This window comes from Coprinopsis cinerea (genome assembly GCF_000182895.1).
Source record: "Coprinopsis cinerea okayama7#130 chromosome 7 map unlocalized cont3.7, whole genome shotgun sequence".
Taxonomy (NCBI): domain Eukaryota; kingdom Fungi; phylum Basidiomycota; class Agaricomycetes; order Agaricales; family Psathyrellaceae; genus Coprinopsis; species Coprinopsis cinerea.
The window spans coordinates 103,064-117,392 of NW_003307538.1; the positions used below are offsets into that span (position 1 = coordinate 103,064).

General features: G+C 48.7%; 4 protein-coding genes across 4 annotated transcripts; all 4 read left to right on the plus strand.

Annotated features, from left to right (window-relative positions):
• Positions 1–223: 223 nt before the first annotated feature.
• CC1G_10142 (hypothetical protein) lies at positions 224–1,815 on the plus strand (the record flags this gene model as incomplete). The annotated part of the gene is made up of 8 exons (XM_001840716.2): positions 224–294; positions 347–445; positions 498–773; positions 843–935; positions 1,007–1,108; positions 1,195–1,532; positions 1,595–1,702; positions 1,775–1,815. The coding sequence occupies 8 exons, from the start codon at positions 224–226 to the stop codon at positions 1,813–1,815; spliced, it is 1,128 nt and encodes a 375-aa protein (XP_001840768.2).
• Positions 1,816–3,147: 1,332 nt separating this feature from the next.
• CC1G_10141 (hypothetical protein) lies at positions 3,148–4,900 on the plus strand (the record flags this gene model as incomplete). Its single annotated transcript, XM_001840715.1, has 5 exons — positions 3,148–3,373; positions 3,428–3,604; positions 3,653–3,785; positions 3,836–4,512; positions 4,563–4,900. The coding sequence occupies 5 exons, from the start codon at positions 3,148–3,150 to the stop codon at positions 4,898–4,900; spliced, it is 1,551 nt and encodes a 516-aa protein (XP_001840767.1).
• Positions 4,901–7,172: 2,272 nt separating this feature from the next.
• On the plus strand, positions 7,173–8,496 carry CC1G_10140 (hypothetical protein; the record flags this gene model as incomplete). The annotated part of the gene is made up of 3 exons (XM_001840714.2): positions 7,173–7,263; positions 7,654–8,334; positions 8,432–8,496. The coding sequence occupies 3 exons, from the start codon at positions 7,173–7,175 to the stop codon at positions 8,494–8,496; spliced, it is 837 nt and encodes a 278-aa protein (XP_001840766.2).
• A 1,031-nt stretch (positions 8,497–9,527) lies between these two features.
• On the plus strand, positions 9,528–10,488 carry CC1G_14749 (hypothetical protein; the record flags this gene model as incomplete). The annotated part of the gene is made up of 3 exons (XM_002910726.1): positions 9,528–9,848; positions 10,236–10,269; positions 10,448–10,488. 3 exons carry the CDS (start codon positions 9,528–9,530, stop codon positions 10,486–10,488), a joined length of 396 nt encoding a protein of 131 aa, XP_002910772.1.
• Positions 10,489–14,329: the final 3,841 nt, after the last annotated feature.

A 14,329-nucleotide genomic window follows, 5' to 3' on the forward strand; every position in this document is an offset into this window, starting at 1 on the left:
CACTACCCTATCAGGAAAGGTCCTAAGGTTCGTCTTATACTCTTTGACTCGTTATATCTTGACTCGAACTCTGTGATTGCTCTTGTTTGTCTGGATCGTAGTTCCCGTTTTAAACCGGAGCATGGGACGTGAATTTCTATTTAAGATTCATTCTATCACTCGCCTCTGCCTTGTGCGGTTGTCCATTTCATCTGAGTTTCTTACGAACCGTTCGGATTGCAACATGTCAACCAGAACCACTCGATCGTCCGCCAAAAAGCCTGAACAGGGGTCTGCCTCTGGCGCTTCTTCGCAGTAGGGTGTTTCTTCAGGTAAAAGTTGACCGTGTCACTGACTCTCTATCAAGGGGTTCTCAACAGACTTCATCTCCTAAAACCCGGAAACGGAACCGAGAAGAAACTGATAGTCCGACACCCAACAAGAAAGCGAAAGTACCCGCATCGCCGTAAGTGAATGACTCTTCTCTTTTCGTGACAAGCTAACTTATCTTTGTTCAGTAATTGCAAAGACCCGAAAAGTCAAGTACTAATTGTGAATAGCGACGAAGATGACGCGGAAGGGGACGAAGACGACACCCCGCTCAGCCAGCTACAGTTGCAGAAGGACAAAGGAAAAGCGAAAGAAGTAGAACTGAAAAAAGAACAACTACCCAAAGATCAACCCGCTGAAAATTCCCCTGACGAGGAAGAAGGAGATTTTGAAGATCCTTTCAACCAGTTGAACCCTGGGGACTCGAACACCGATATGTACGAAGGATACACCGTCGATACAAGGTGAACAGCTTTTAGTCTCTTCTGTTGCTCCTTATCCAACCTTTGCTGATAGTATTCTCGTCACGCTAGCTCGCTTCCTGAAAAGTGTCCCATGCTTCTCGACGAAGTGCGCGATCCTTTCCTCACCCGACGAAACTTGTATAATGGGGTTAAACCTGTTAGGTACGTACACTATATACGAGCCCCCTCTATCGTCTCCCATCCTATTCTCGATATCTGATTGTCTCCTTCAGGGAAGGCTCTCTCAAGACTTGGAAGACAACGGGGGACGATCCCACCCCCTTGATGTCTGTGGGTGCATGGCAAAAGATTCTGCCAAAGAATTTAAACTTGGAGTACGTATTCAGTTTCCACTTACCGTTCTACTCGAGCTGATCTGTATATATAGTCTTCTTGTTTCATGTCTTACATTTTTCCTCAGTGGAGAGTACTATAACCCCAGCTTTGCGGACGTAACCGAATTCGTGGTCCGGTCGATCGTCATCTATCGGTTTAGTTTCACTCGTTACGAGCTTCACCGACCCAAGATTGGCATTGTAGCTGGCGTATCAGTTATAGGCGTCGTCGAGTCGAAGCTTCGAGCACATGTGGACACCCGCTTCGTGAGTGGGATCATGAACCGAGGCCACTGGGAACGATGGAATGGTTTTTTTGCTACTGTGTTCAATCACGACAACCTCCAAGCCCAAGTTGTCGGAACCAAAATTCAGTTTCAAACCAAATCTCGCTTCGAGGGTGGGAATTCGGAGAGCAGAGCAGGTAAGCAACTAAAAATACTACTCGCGTCTTTAGCGCCCGTGGCGTCTAATTATTATCTTCAGATAACCACGATAATCCGTTCAGTGATATCCAAGACAAGTCGTACAAGAGTCCCGTAAAGCAAAGGAACAGTGTTCGACGAATGGCTCCTTATAATTATGATGAAGAAGGTAATGCTATAGTGTCATCTGGTACGTATAGATACTGATTTCCCCTTCTTAAGTTCCGATCTATGATGCAAGGCACACCAATTTCAATCCTAATACCGACTTCTCTCGACTAAACACTATACTGCCTAAGTGGAACGGGGAAATTCCAATGCGAAGTTGCTGCGTGGTGGCTTATACCGCTTCGTGGTTTGAAAGGAATGGTGTTCCCAAGATTGTCTTTCACCTTATCTGGGTTATTGTTCTCGGAATCCCTGCTACTCCTACCCATAATGCTGTAATTCGAAAATAGGCTCTTTTATTGTATGCTCGTCATCTGTTCTTGTCACTGTAGCTTGCAGTTCTTGTACCCCGGATTGTATAGCTCTCGTTCACTGTTCCCCTTCTCTTCGTCTCGAGTGTTTCTCTTCCTTGATTTCTTGTAACCTTTATATTGACAAAAACAACTATGTATAAAACACGTTCTGCATGAGTATTGTAATCAAATAATGAATTGTATCGAATCTTGTGTTGCAGTATCTTGCGAGCGACGTAGGTGTCCATTAATTGCACGTAACCTGCCAGCCTTCGAGGGTGCCGTCTTCTGATGAGCGAAACCTTATACTCTGCTCTTTCAGGGCATTCATCCTCTCCCATCCAATCAATAACGACAAAGCGCTACTTCATACTTTCCCGTCCATGAAGCTCGATCGTTCGTCTATGATGTAGACAAATCAATGGACTCCTTGAGAATACCTCAAAGGTGAGCGGTATTGCTTCGTAGGAACGCTCGAAGTGCTTAGCCGCTAGTAAGATCATGCGATGTTGAATGATTGGTAACGATGAGTCGCTCGACCTAGATAGGGATCGGGTGAGCTTGAAAGGGATTGGTACGAGAAGAGAATGAACTTACACGCCAGTCCCATTGCTCGTGCTCGTGAATCCTGGCGCTTTCAATATTCTCGGATGCTTCACGGGAGTATCCAGCTCGGCATAAACGCAAATACATCAGTCGTCGATCAACACGACTACCTTCTCTGATCGAACATCAGTCACGTCGAGCTAACACGTTTCGACATGGAGGCCAGAAAGGTCTGGAACGTACTTCAAACTCTCTAGTAGCATCCCCTCCCCGAGTCTTCCAGTTCGATATCGAGATTGTTCCTGAGCTATCCAAATCCCGCAGCGTCGATCTCGTCGGCTTCGCTTTCGCCCTACACCCTCGTATACACCCAATCGTTCAACTGGTCGGGAGGTAGAAGAGGAAAGATGAAAGGTAATACAACAGGAGGGAGACTCCTATCATCTTGTTCCTCGCCTCCACGTACCCATTCGTAAGGGGAGGCTCGTCGACGAAACGACTTGTCATTGCCTACGACATCGCATGTCAGTGGTATAAAAACCTACGTAAACGGACGGAAATCTTACCATCACACCTCCAACTGTGCGCATTGTTAATCCTGATTTTCATGGTCCCCAAATTCCACCTTCCTGCACACATCCAATCATGTCGTGAAAACTTCTCGCTCAACTTTACGCCGGGCGCTGCGATCACTGACGGCGAAGGAAACGAGCGAACATTTGACTACGCCAACAGATTTGCTGGTAGTACCCGCGAGATGAGACCCGGTGCTCGTATCAAACTGCTAAATGATGTCTGCAATGACTGGAACTGGAAGAAAACGACCAAGTATGGTGAGATTCCGTTCAAGTGTTTATGGTAGCCCTGCATTCATGGTGGAAGTTTAGGAACCAGTCTTCTAAAGCGTCTGACAAAGGCCATACCGGGATGCATTGAGCACAGTATCCAGCTCCATGAAATGGAATCGGTGGTCAAGGAACGTGGCCTGGAGGTGTGGAAGCAAGAAATGATAGCATGGGAGGATGACGCGTCGAAACCCAATCCATTCACGCCAAAAACTAAAGGTACATGTGATCGTATTAAATCACAGCTGGTACTGACGGATATGGAAGGCATTACTGAAAAGGATGCTCGTCTTGCTTTAGCAAAAGAGGCTGAAAGCCCTGACGAGAGCGCAGAGTCCCTTCATCCATCCATGCACCCCAGTGTTATGGTTGCGGTGGGCCTACAGTTAGAGGACGAGCAGTCAGTGACAATTCTTTGAATCAATGGATAAATAAACTCACCGCTTACAGACGAAAGCACGTTGAAGATGCCAACGATCTCGGTGCACATGCTACGTCTTCGCAATTGGCCTCAGTACTAGAGTCTTCGAACCGCTTGAGGGCGCGGATCGCAACGTGGACCGAGATTCAAGCTCTCTACATGCTTTTCGTTGTTCTTCTCCGAGAGAAAGCGACCACTGCAACGCCGAACGGGACACCCTCCACGAAAGTTGAAGACATACCTCTCTGGCTCCCATCCGCAGTCATCCGTCTGACTCCCCGACACCATCCCCATCTCAAACTTGCTGAATATGAATGGAAGCTTCGAGAGGGCCAGGCGAGTGACGCCCTGCACCAAATCCGACACCACCTCCGCCTCAGCTCTTTCCTATACAAGAACAAACGGCAGCATAGTCGAGGGGTGAGAGCAAACACCCGTGCAAATGCCGCGCAAGAGAAGGTTCAGGTCCGGATTAAACGCGAGACAGCGAAGTACAGGGCAGCTCGAAACGTGATGCTGGACCTAGCAAAGGTTTACAAACAGGCGCGGGCAGGGTGGGAGGTCGAATTCAGAGAGCTGAGGGAGGGCGATGTGCGTAACCTATCGGAGGCAGATGTCGGCCAGAGTGAAGGCAAGCGAACAGTTTCCTGGATTTGGATATCAGAAGGCATAAAAGCTGACGGGGACGGCCCCCATCTAAACGACGGTGAGTGGCTCACCATAGAAATTGTCCCCGTGATCCTAATCCCTTTTCAGCCTTGCGCTTCGAGTGGGCGCGCACATACGCAAGGGCGAAACGTCATGAAAAAGAGGTCGAATTGGTCCAAGAAGAGATGCGGAGGGTCCTTCAAGGTCTGCTTTGGCAAGCCAATGACTGGAAAACGCGCGGCGGGAAGCTGGATCATATTGGGTCAGATCCAACCCTGATGGAAGGGATGCTCACATACCGGGAGCGCCAGGCACAGCAACGCTTGGAGTTGCGAGAACGATTCCAGAACCAGTGGGCAGGCGTTTCCGAGAAGGTGGCAGCCATGCGCAGAGGTATTGACCTGAAAAAGAAAGCCATCGACGAGAAAGAAAATGGCGACGAGTAGATTATAGGCTGTTACCGAAAATGATTACTTGTTTGTCAAACGCGACCTCGCCAAACAATCTACTGTACAAACACTGTCTGCATTAGGGTTACCCGACGCGAAGATGCCAAGGGAAAGCGCACTCCCGCCCCCAATGCCCAAACAGAAAGTGCACATATGCCAAGAGCTGGGAATCTGAGTAGGTTGAAGTATCAAGCCTGCCTCTAGTTAACAAGCTCATTAGAAGTGCTTGATGTATCAAATGTACAGATACAGATGTTTGCGGTTCAATTGTTCAACTGCTTAATTGTTTGAGTGGCGGCTCCTTGGTTTGGAGGCGAAGCTCGACGCAAATAACTCACAACACGAGTAGAAACCAAGCCCACCGTATTATTATTTGTTTGGGTAGCAGCTCATTGGACTAGATCCAAATAGTACACAACAACAAGGCCGTCCAGGTTCGATGTTTCTCTTCTTCAACTATTTGGTTAAAACAAACACCGTCGAATTCTACGCGATGACTCGTTTTCAGTCATGCTTCTTTGCAGTATCTTAAGGAGTCGATAATGCTATCATACTTCTGCCTGTCAACAAACACCGGCTACCACCTCGCGCTATTTGTTCCAGACGCCTTGTATCTTGCAACTGCTGCGATATATTCGACGATTCAAACTTCTAGTCTCTCCTGGGTCTTATGGAATCGTCACTGTTGGCTACTACTTCTCTTCCTTCGTCTCGTCAGACGATCGTGTATACAAAACACCTCCATAATACCGATTTCGCATATGACTTGCCCTTTCCCCTGGCTCGTGACATGTATCGACGCCTGCATATTGCAGAGAATGGCTTCCTGCGCCTGCAACTTGCGGAGATCAATGATACTATCGCCCTTACTTTGTATAAGTCGGGTTTATATACGCACGATGTGTGCTTACGGCGGCTTTCCTCGCCGTCTGCATCAATCCCTAAACATATCGACGATATTGGATTCGATCAACCGGGTGCTTCTAAATGGTTCGGAGGAGGGTATACCGCTAGACGCTTGTTTTCCTATTGGGAACTTCAGAAATACCCGGTCGTGTCGTCTAAGAACTCGCACGTACAGAATGAAGACAAGTACGAGTACGTCGATATGGTCCCCCTTATAAAATGTCTCGAACTGGTTGCCAACGATCCCGACAAGCTTGCAGCTAACATCCCTTATTCTCTAATCGCGCCTTGCATGGCTTTGAAGACGTTGCAGGTGGTTTTAAAACGACACAATGTCACGTATTATGCAAAAGAGGTGAAAAGCAATCTCGAAAAACGCCTTTCCGCTCATCAATGCCCAATCAACGAGTGTCAAGTTGAGCTAACCTTGTTTCATCGAACTCAGCGCACTCGTTCCAAGCTATCGCATAGCCAAGCAGGTTCGTCGCCTTTCCCGCCTCTCCCTCCTACCAAAAGACTAATTGAAACCGTAGTTCGCGGTTTTTGTGAAGATACTCAGCCTTCATCAGTCGAGGAAGACGGTTGTGCATGCTGCGGTCAACTTACTCCTCTCGCAAGCCTGGCGCCGTTGAATCTTTGCAATCTTGATTTACGATGTCTGGAGGCTCCTTCGGTCATGAAAACGGAGGTTCCAACTTCTGGTTGCTCGGTATTTCCAGCTACAGGCCCGGTTCTGGATCGGAGATGCAATCACATATGTGTATCTTGCAAATACAGCGTTCAAAGAGGGAAAAGACCGAAGTATGCCTTGGCTAATGGATTCTGGTTGGGGGAGGTACCTGATGTTCTTAAGCAGCTTACTTTTGCAGAGAAGATGCTCATAACTCGAATTCGTCATAATCGTTGCCTGGTACGAGTCGCTTCAGGTAGAGCCAAACTGATTGCCAATGCGATTATGTTTGCCACCCCTATAGTTAAGGTATATCATCGTTTACCTCCTAGTATCGAGGAACTAGATGAGATATTGGCTGTTATATTCATCGGATCAAACGCACCTACGGACGAGGAATTTCGTAGAACTCCTATGCTGGTAAGAAGGAATGCAGTTGCACGCGCTCTCGAATGGCTTAAGCTGAATCACACAAACTATGCAGATCTTGAAATCTCGAAAGAAAACCTTGATAGGTACCCTTTGAATGGGATTCCTGTGGTAGTAGACTACAGAAAAGCCGATCCGGATCAAGACATTACTGACCTGCTCCGTTCTCAAATGAGTAAACACGAAACCAACGTCAACATCGCTAGTGACGAGGGCATGTGTCCATTTGTAGTGAATGGCGTTACAGGCACTGAGTACGCCGATATGTCTATCAAAGCTTTGAAAGCTAAGGCTCTCGAACACCTCGTTTCAGGGGGTAAGGTGCTAGGAGTCGGAAGGAATGAAGAACCTGCCAGTATGTATAAGAATCCGTCTCTATATCCTCAAATGTTCCCTTGGTTGTTTCCTTACGGGCTAGGTGGAGTAGGCGCTGAAGTGCTGAAGAAGAAGATTACGGAATTGGAACACAAGAGGTGGCTTCTTATGTATTGGGATAAGCAGTTCCAAACCGACTTCTACTTCCCCATGATAGCATTCAACCACGAACAGATGAAGTCAAACGCAACAAGAAGCCATTTAATAGCAAAGCGTAGTAGATTCAACGAAATTTCAAAGAGGATTAAGTCTTTAGACGTAGAGGTATTGAAAAATATTAGTTCTAGATTGGCTGACGGCGAAATATTCAAACCGGAAACTGACGGAGAAAAGGCTTGTTTCAAACTTATAGACGACTTAGATTATGTAGGTGGTTCAACCATGGGCTCTATATCGAGTAAAAAACTGCTGAGGAACGAGCTGTGGTCTCTTATATCGTGGAAAGGTGCACCTACATGGTTTATTACACTCTCCCCCGCGGACGGGCGTCACCCTCTATGCTTGTATTATGCAGGCTCTCGAGTCGCCTTCGACGATAAGATTTTACCTTCTTCTATTCGAGACCAGCTAGTCCTATCAAATCCGGTAGCTGCCGCCAGATTCTTTGACTTCATAGTCCGAATGTTCATCAAACACGTACTCGGTGTAGGTTCTCATACTTCAACGGGGCTATACGGTAAGACATCCGCATATTATGGAACCGTAGAGCAGCAAGGTAGACTCACCCTTCATCTTCACATGCTTATTTGGATATGCGGTAGTCTGTCACCCGGTGAAATTCGAAACAGGCTTCTCAGTAAAGACAGTGAATTCCAAAAAGCTTTGATAGATTATTTGGAAGGGTGTCATCAAGGGGAGTTATTTCAGGGACCTCTAGAAGTGATTAAAGAACACCTACCTGCCATGCCATCAGGAGACAGTGACGGTATTCACTTTGTGCGCAAGGGTAAATCCAGCAAGGCCTTGGAGGGGTATGAGGACCCTACGTTAACGCGACCCGTCCCTCCTCCTAGAACCCTACAACCTCTACATGAACCGATTTGTAATGAAGGTCAGTGCTTACCCTGCGACCAGCGTATCAAGTGGTGGAATGAATATAACAGGACGGTGGACGACCTCCTGATCAGGTGCAATGTCCATTCATGCAGGTACCCTTACGAGAAAAAGGACACTAACACCGGAGACATACAAGTTCAAAGGAAGGCTTGTCTAGACAAAGAAGGAATATGCAAAGCGAGGTTTCCCAGAGAGACACATGCCCAGTCTACAGTCGATTCCGATGGACATGTCACCTTGCGACATCTAGAGAGTACCATGAACACATTTACTCCTTGCGTGACTTACTTGCTCAGATGTAACACTGACGTTGGCAATCTTCTTTCCGGAACCGCCATAAAAGCAATCGTCTCCTACGTAACTGATTACATTACAAAATCTATGCTAAAATCCCATCAGATATTCTCGGCTGCATACGACATCTACCAAAAAAACCCTCACCTATCTGAGCACTCGTTCAGTGCTAAAGCGAGGAGAGACACGGCCAGGCGACTGATACTTAAGCTTTCCAATAATATAACATCCAAATTGGAGATAGGTAGCCCTATGGCGAGTATGTATTTGCTGGGGAATCCCGACCGCTATTCTAACTATACCTTTGCAAATTTCTGGTGGCGTAGTTATGTTCGACATGTGATTTCGAAAAGCGACGACTACCAGGGTAAGCATTTTACTCCTGTCGTAGAACTCAACTTTGCTCATGAGGAAGGGGACGCGGAAGACGAGACGGTGATGCTAAAGAAAAAAAATGGCGACTACGTACCATGGACTAATGTGGACGACTACATATATCGTCCCTGTTCTCTATCTCAAGTAAGTCTTGTCGACTGGATTCGCTGCACGGAAAAAAGGAAGATGACGAGTGCTAAGCGTGAAACCGTGTCCCGAGACCAATCCGGAACGTTAGATTTCGATACCGATCGACCTGAATGGTTGTTGTTCTTGCCCGACCATCCCCAATACAACAGCCACCACGTCAAGTTCGACCTTCATTCTAATACTCATAGGATCCCGAATTTTATGGGAGGGGCATTGCCTCGGAGGGACCAAGGTGACGTCGACTACTATTATATCACAATGCTTACTCTGTTCAAGCCTTGGCGATCCCCGAGTGACCTTAAGTCAATAGAGCAGTCATGGAAAGAGGCTTTCGATTCTCACCATTTCAAAGTCGAGTTCAAAAGGATCATGGCTAATTTTAACGTTTGCTACGAGTGTCTTGACGAGCGTGACGATTACCATAACATCCTCAAGCAGAAACGAAAAGAAGCGATACAAAATCACGTGTTCAACCCTTTCCGAGGGTTTGAAGATAACGACCAAGATGATAAGGAGGTAGATGAACTTATGAAGGAGTTGATGAGCAAGTTTGCAGAGGATGAATGTTCGGAGCTGGTTTCAACGACTGGTTACAAGTCTAGACGAAACGATCGTGATAAGTTAAAAGCTCACGCTATACTTGAAAAGTTAAATTGGTTGGATAAGTGTGACCGTTCAAACATTAAGGAGGTGCATAGAGACCGTAGAGACTGCGAGAGCGTGTTCCTATCGACTAGCTTGTCTGCCTCTCATTGGAAGAATGTGGTGCAATCAGCGAAAAAGGCTCTACTAACTTCGAAACAGCAAAGCAGGATTGAGAGCTTAACTTCATCAAAGTTACGCCAGATCACCGATAATGATGTAACGCCGTCAGCTCCTTTCTCTCAGTGGCGCCGTTCCAGAGATGGCGTCGTTCGGTTGTTAGATAGATCGTACCTTTTACATGATTACCATACTCGATGCAAAACCGATGCAGATATTGTCCATTCCACTATCGAACACTTTTCTCTCAACAAGGAACAAACCAGAGCTTTCAAAATTATTGCTAACCACGCTTGTTCTCCCTCGCCCGACCAGCTGAAAATGTACCTAGGGGGAATGGGTGGTACAGGTAAGTCTCAGGTAATCAAAGCCCTTATCCACATGTTCTCCTCCCGAGGCGAGTCACATCGCTTTATAGTAGTGGCACCGACAGGTACCGCAGCCGCCCTACTCAACGGATCAACATACCATTCCGTTCTCGGAATAATTAGCCGATCAAACTCGGAGACTGACGACGTACCCATTAGAAGCGAGTCCACTCTGGTTTTGGAGGCTCGTGATCGTCTGAATGGCGTCGACTATATATTCTTGGACGAGGTATCCATGATTTCGTGTACCGATATGTATAACATTAGTACTAGATTGTCAAAAGTGACAGGTGTAAATGACGAACCCTTCGGTGGTCTTAATATCATATTTGCGGGAGATTTCGCCCAGTTACCTCCCACAGGAGGTCACTGCCTATATTCTCACTGTCCCATAGACGATGATCCAAAAAAAGTGTGGCAAGAAACTGCGATCATAGGTAAATTCCTATGGCATCAAGTCACCACTGTCGTAATGCTTACTCAGAATATGAGACAACGCACTCGGTCAGAGGAAGATAACAAACTCCGCACCGCTCTAGAGAATATGAGATATGCCTCGTGCACACCCGATGACGTACGCTTTATAAAGTCGAGGGTGATTAACAACTCGAATGTACACCTTCTGCAAGATGAGCACCTTCGAAACGTATCGATAAATCACATCGCTGAACAACTTCAAAGATCAGTACAACAAGGACGGAGCTAGAAGATTTGCATTGGATAATGATCAGAAGCTTGTTGAATTTAGGTCCGTCGATTTCCTCACCCGTGTACCCGGTACGTCGACTACAAAATCCCGAGGTAGACGTAAGACGGGCAAGAATAGAATGACTGAGGAATTACAAAAAGTGCTGTGGAAGTTGGATCCAAATGCGTCTGACCACGTTGCAGGCGTACTACCTCTATGTGTTGGTATGCCTGTAATGATACGGCATAACGATGCTACCGAATTATGCATCACGAAAGGACAGGAAGCCATTGTCGTCGGATGGGATAGCATACCTGGTCCTTATAATTCGATAGTGTTGGATACCCTATTTGTTAGACTTGTTAACCCTCCCAAAACGGTTCAAATAAGGGGCTTACCGGAAAACATAGTACCCATACCGCGAACAAAGAATCCCGTCAACTGCTTATTACCTGATGATACCCGTCTGTCGTGAACAGCGGGTACGAGCCCCTATTTTTCCATTATCTTATCTTATCACTTTCATCTCCCTTATCGTTCCCTCCTTTATTCTCATTTCTACCTTTATTCTCGATACGGACTCTTTCTCTCATGGAACACTGCCTCGATGTACCCTCTGCCCTATTTCTTATTGTTCTTCCTTCTCGCACTGCCTCATGACTCCCTTCTATTGTCTTCTCCTTGTTCTTCGCGCAGCCCCGCGCAGCCTTGTGACCCTCTTTATTGTTCTTCTGTGTTTCACCACCTTTTCGTCATTTTGACTCATCGCGGCTATGTAGACTGTAGAATAGGTATATAAGCTAGGGTAGATTCCTCTGTATTTCCTCAGCTTGAGCCTCTTCGTCAATACACCAACATAGCTTTCTGGTCTAACTTGTCGCTCATCGCTCTCATCTCTCTCGTCGCTCTCAGCTCTCTGGCACTTCCGCTCTGGTTTTAAGGTTTGGTTTGGTTTAGTGTTCGCTCTCCGCGACATTAGGTCAAGCTACCTTTGTGCACTGGCAACGCCGATCGTTGCTCCTGCATCATCCGCATTTCTGGCTCCTGGTTGACCTGCCGATCAGGTCCCTCCCTGGCAACTCTGGTCCCCGCACTCCGTCAAGATTTCCGCCGCACCGGAAGACACCTCCTGTCTGTTTAAGCCGCACTTCGTCGTTCGGGTCAGCGACGGTCACCCCATCGTCCTAGACGTCCATCTACCGAGCCTCAACCGTTGGACCGCCTGCTCCGAACAGCCCTGCCCCAACCGTTACCACGAACCTTCCGTACACGACTGGGTCTATATCAACTCCCTCAAGTTAAACGCCGAATCACCGTCCCCCGTTAATCAGCAAGCAGTTGAAGAATTCGCCCGCAACAACCCCAGGACTCCGCCCTCTGAAACGCAACCCACCACCGCCGAATCTCCAGAAACCCCGTACCAAGCTTACCGTTCCGCAAACACCTCCCCCGCTGCCAAAGCCGGTTCATTCAAGCTTCCAGATCCCGACACCGATCCCGAAGAAGAAGACGAGGAAGACGACGACGACGAGGAAGACGAAGAAGAAGTTGTCCAGTCCCTTAGCGTCCGATCAGCATCCCCTGAACAGGAAAACACCCTCCCACCGTTTAACACTCTCCACTCCGCTTTAGCCGCATCCGCACCCCTCATCTCTGCACAACGCCTCAGCTCCTCCGGTCGCTCTACACCAACAAACCCCGCCTCCTTCATCTCTCGCCCGGTCCATCCCCCTCTCCACACCTCTCGGCAGTTGGAGGATACATCTGACGCTCCAAGCTCAGAACAGAAACCTCCCCACTTCCACCCAACCAACTACTCTACCCTCTTCCACTTCCCAAACCACCGACGACTTCACGATGTCCGCCGCCGATCTCGCGAAACTCCAGGAACAGCAAAACCAACTCACCACCGCCATTTCTACCCTGGTCAGCCACCTTACAGCCGCCAAAACCGCCTCTAGCAAGAGCCCGGTCAAGGCGCCTGAGCCCTTCCACGGCAAGGCTGAAGACGCCCGACGCTTCCTCCAGTTCTTTACCAATTGGGCCGGACACCAACCCCCAGTTGAAGAAGGACGACGGCACTCGGGATGACAAGGAATGGATCTCCACGGCCCTCTCGTACATGCATGGAGAAGCCGGCCGATGGGCATCTCGCTTCCTTCAGCAGATCGCCGATCATGATGCCGACAGCACCAAGCCATGGCCCTTCGCTGGGGGAAAGTGGGCTAACTTCCGTCACCGAGGTTCAAGCAACGCTTCCAACCCGCCAACGACGCCCAGGCTGCCCCTCCAGGAGCTTGAGCAGCTCACCCTCGGTCGAGGAACTGTAGCCGACTTTGCCTCTCGCTTCGTCGACATCTTTTCGCGCACCAACTTATCCGATTCGGACGGGATGGCTCGCTTCAAGAGGAAGCTCTCTCAGGAACACCTTCTCTGGCTCGCCCTCAGCAACCTCATCAAGGAACCCGCCAACCTGGAGGAACTCGTCGCTCAAGCCATCAAGAACGAGTTCGTCATGCGGAACATGAACCCCAACTCGTCCCGCACATCCCTGGCCCAGTACGCTCCCGCTCCCACTCCCGCCCCCGCTCGTGATCCGTACGCAATGGAGATCGACGCTACCCGACCTGGCCCTAGTGGCAAGACCTACCAGGACTTCCTCAATGCCATGCGCGGTCGATGCTTCGGCTGTGGATCCACCGGTCACAACAAGAAGGATGGGAATCATGGGGCGTTACGCTGCAACTACTGCCAGCGTATGGGACATGCTGCCACCGTCTGCCAGGACAAGTACATGGGATTCCCACCTGGACGAGGGCTCTCTCGACCCCCACGTCGTCGTGTCGCCGCCACCCAAGAAGCACCCTTTTCTCTCTTTGACGAACCTGCCCCTGCTGCCACTGCCACCGTTGCCGCCACCACCCCCGCTGCTCCCCCTGCCCCTGCCCCCACCCTTGCCTCGCTCTCCGCCACCCAGCAACAGCAACTCGAACTCTTGGCTCAACTCCAGAGGCTCCACCAGGGTTTTTGAAGCGGGTGCCCGTCCCTGCCGCAACGCAGGCACCCTTTACTCCTCCGTACGCCACTTCCGAATATGATTCTGTCCGTTCATGTACTATTAGCTCAATTCGCGAAATAAACCCCCGTTCATCTACACTTTCGCGTGAACGTGAGGCTCAGAGGCAGAAATCGCAGTACGAACTCCGCGGCAATGATTGACTGTGGGGCAACAGGCAAGTTCCTGGACAAGCCCTTCGTCGATCGGCACAACATTACCACATTCCCCCTCCGACACCCCATCCGACTCCTCAACATTGACGGTACCCCTAACCAGGCAGGCAACATCACACACT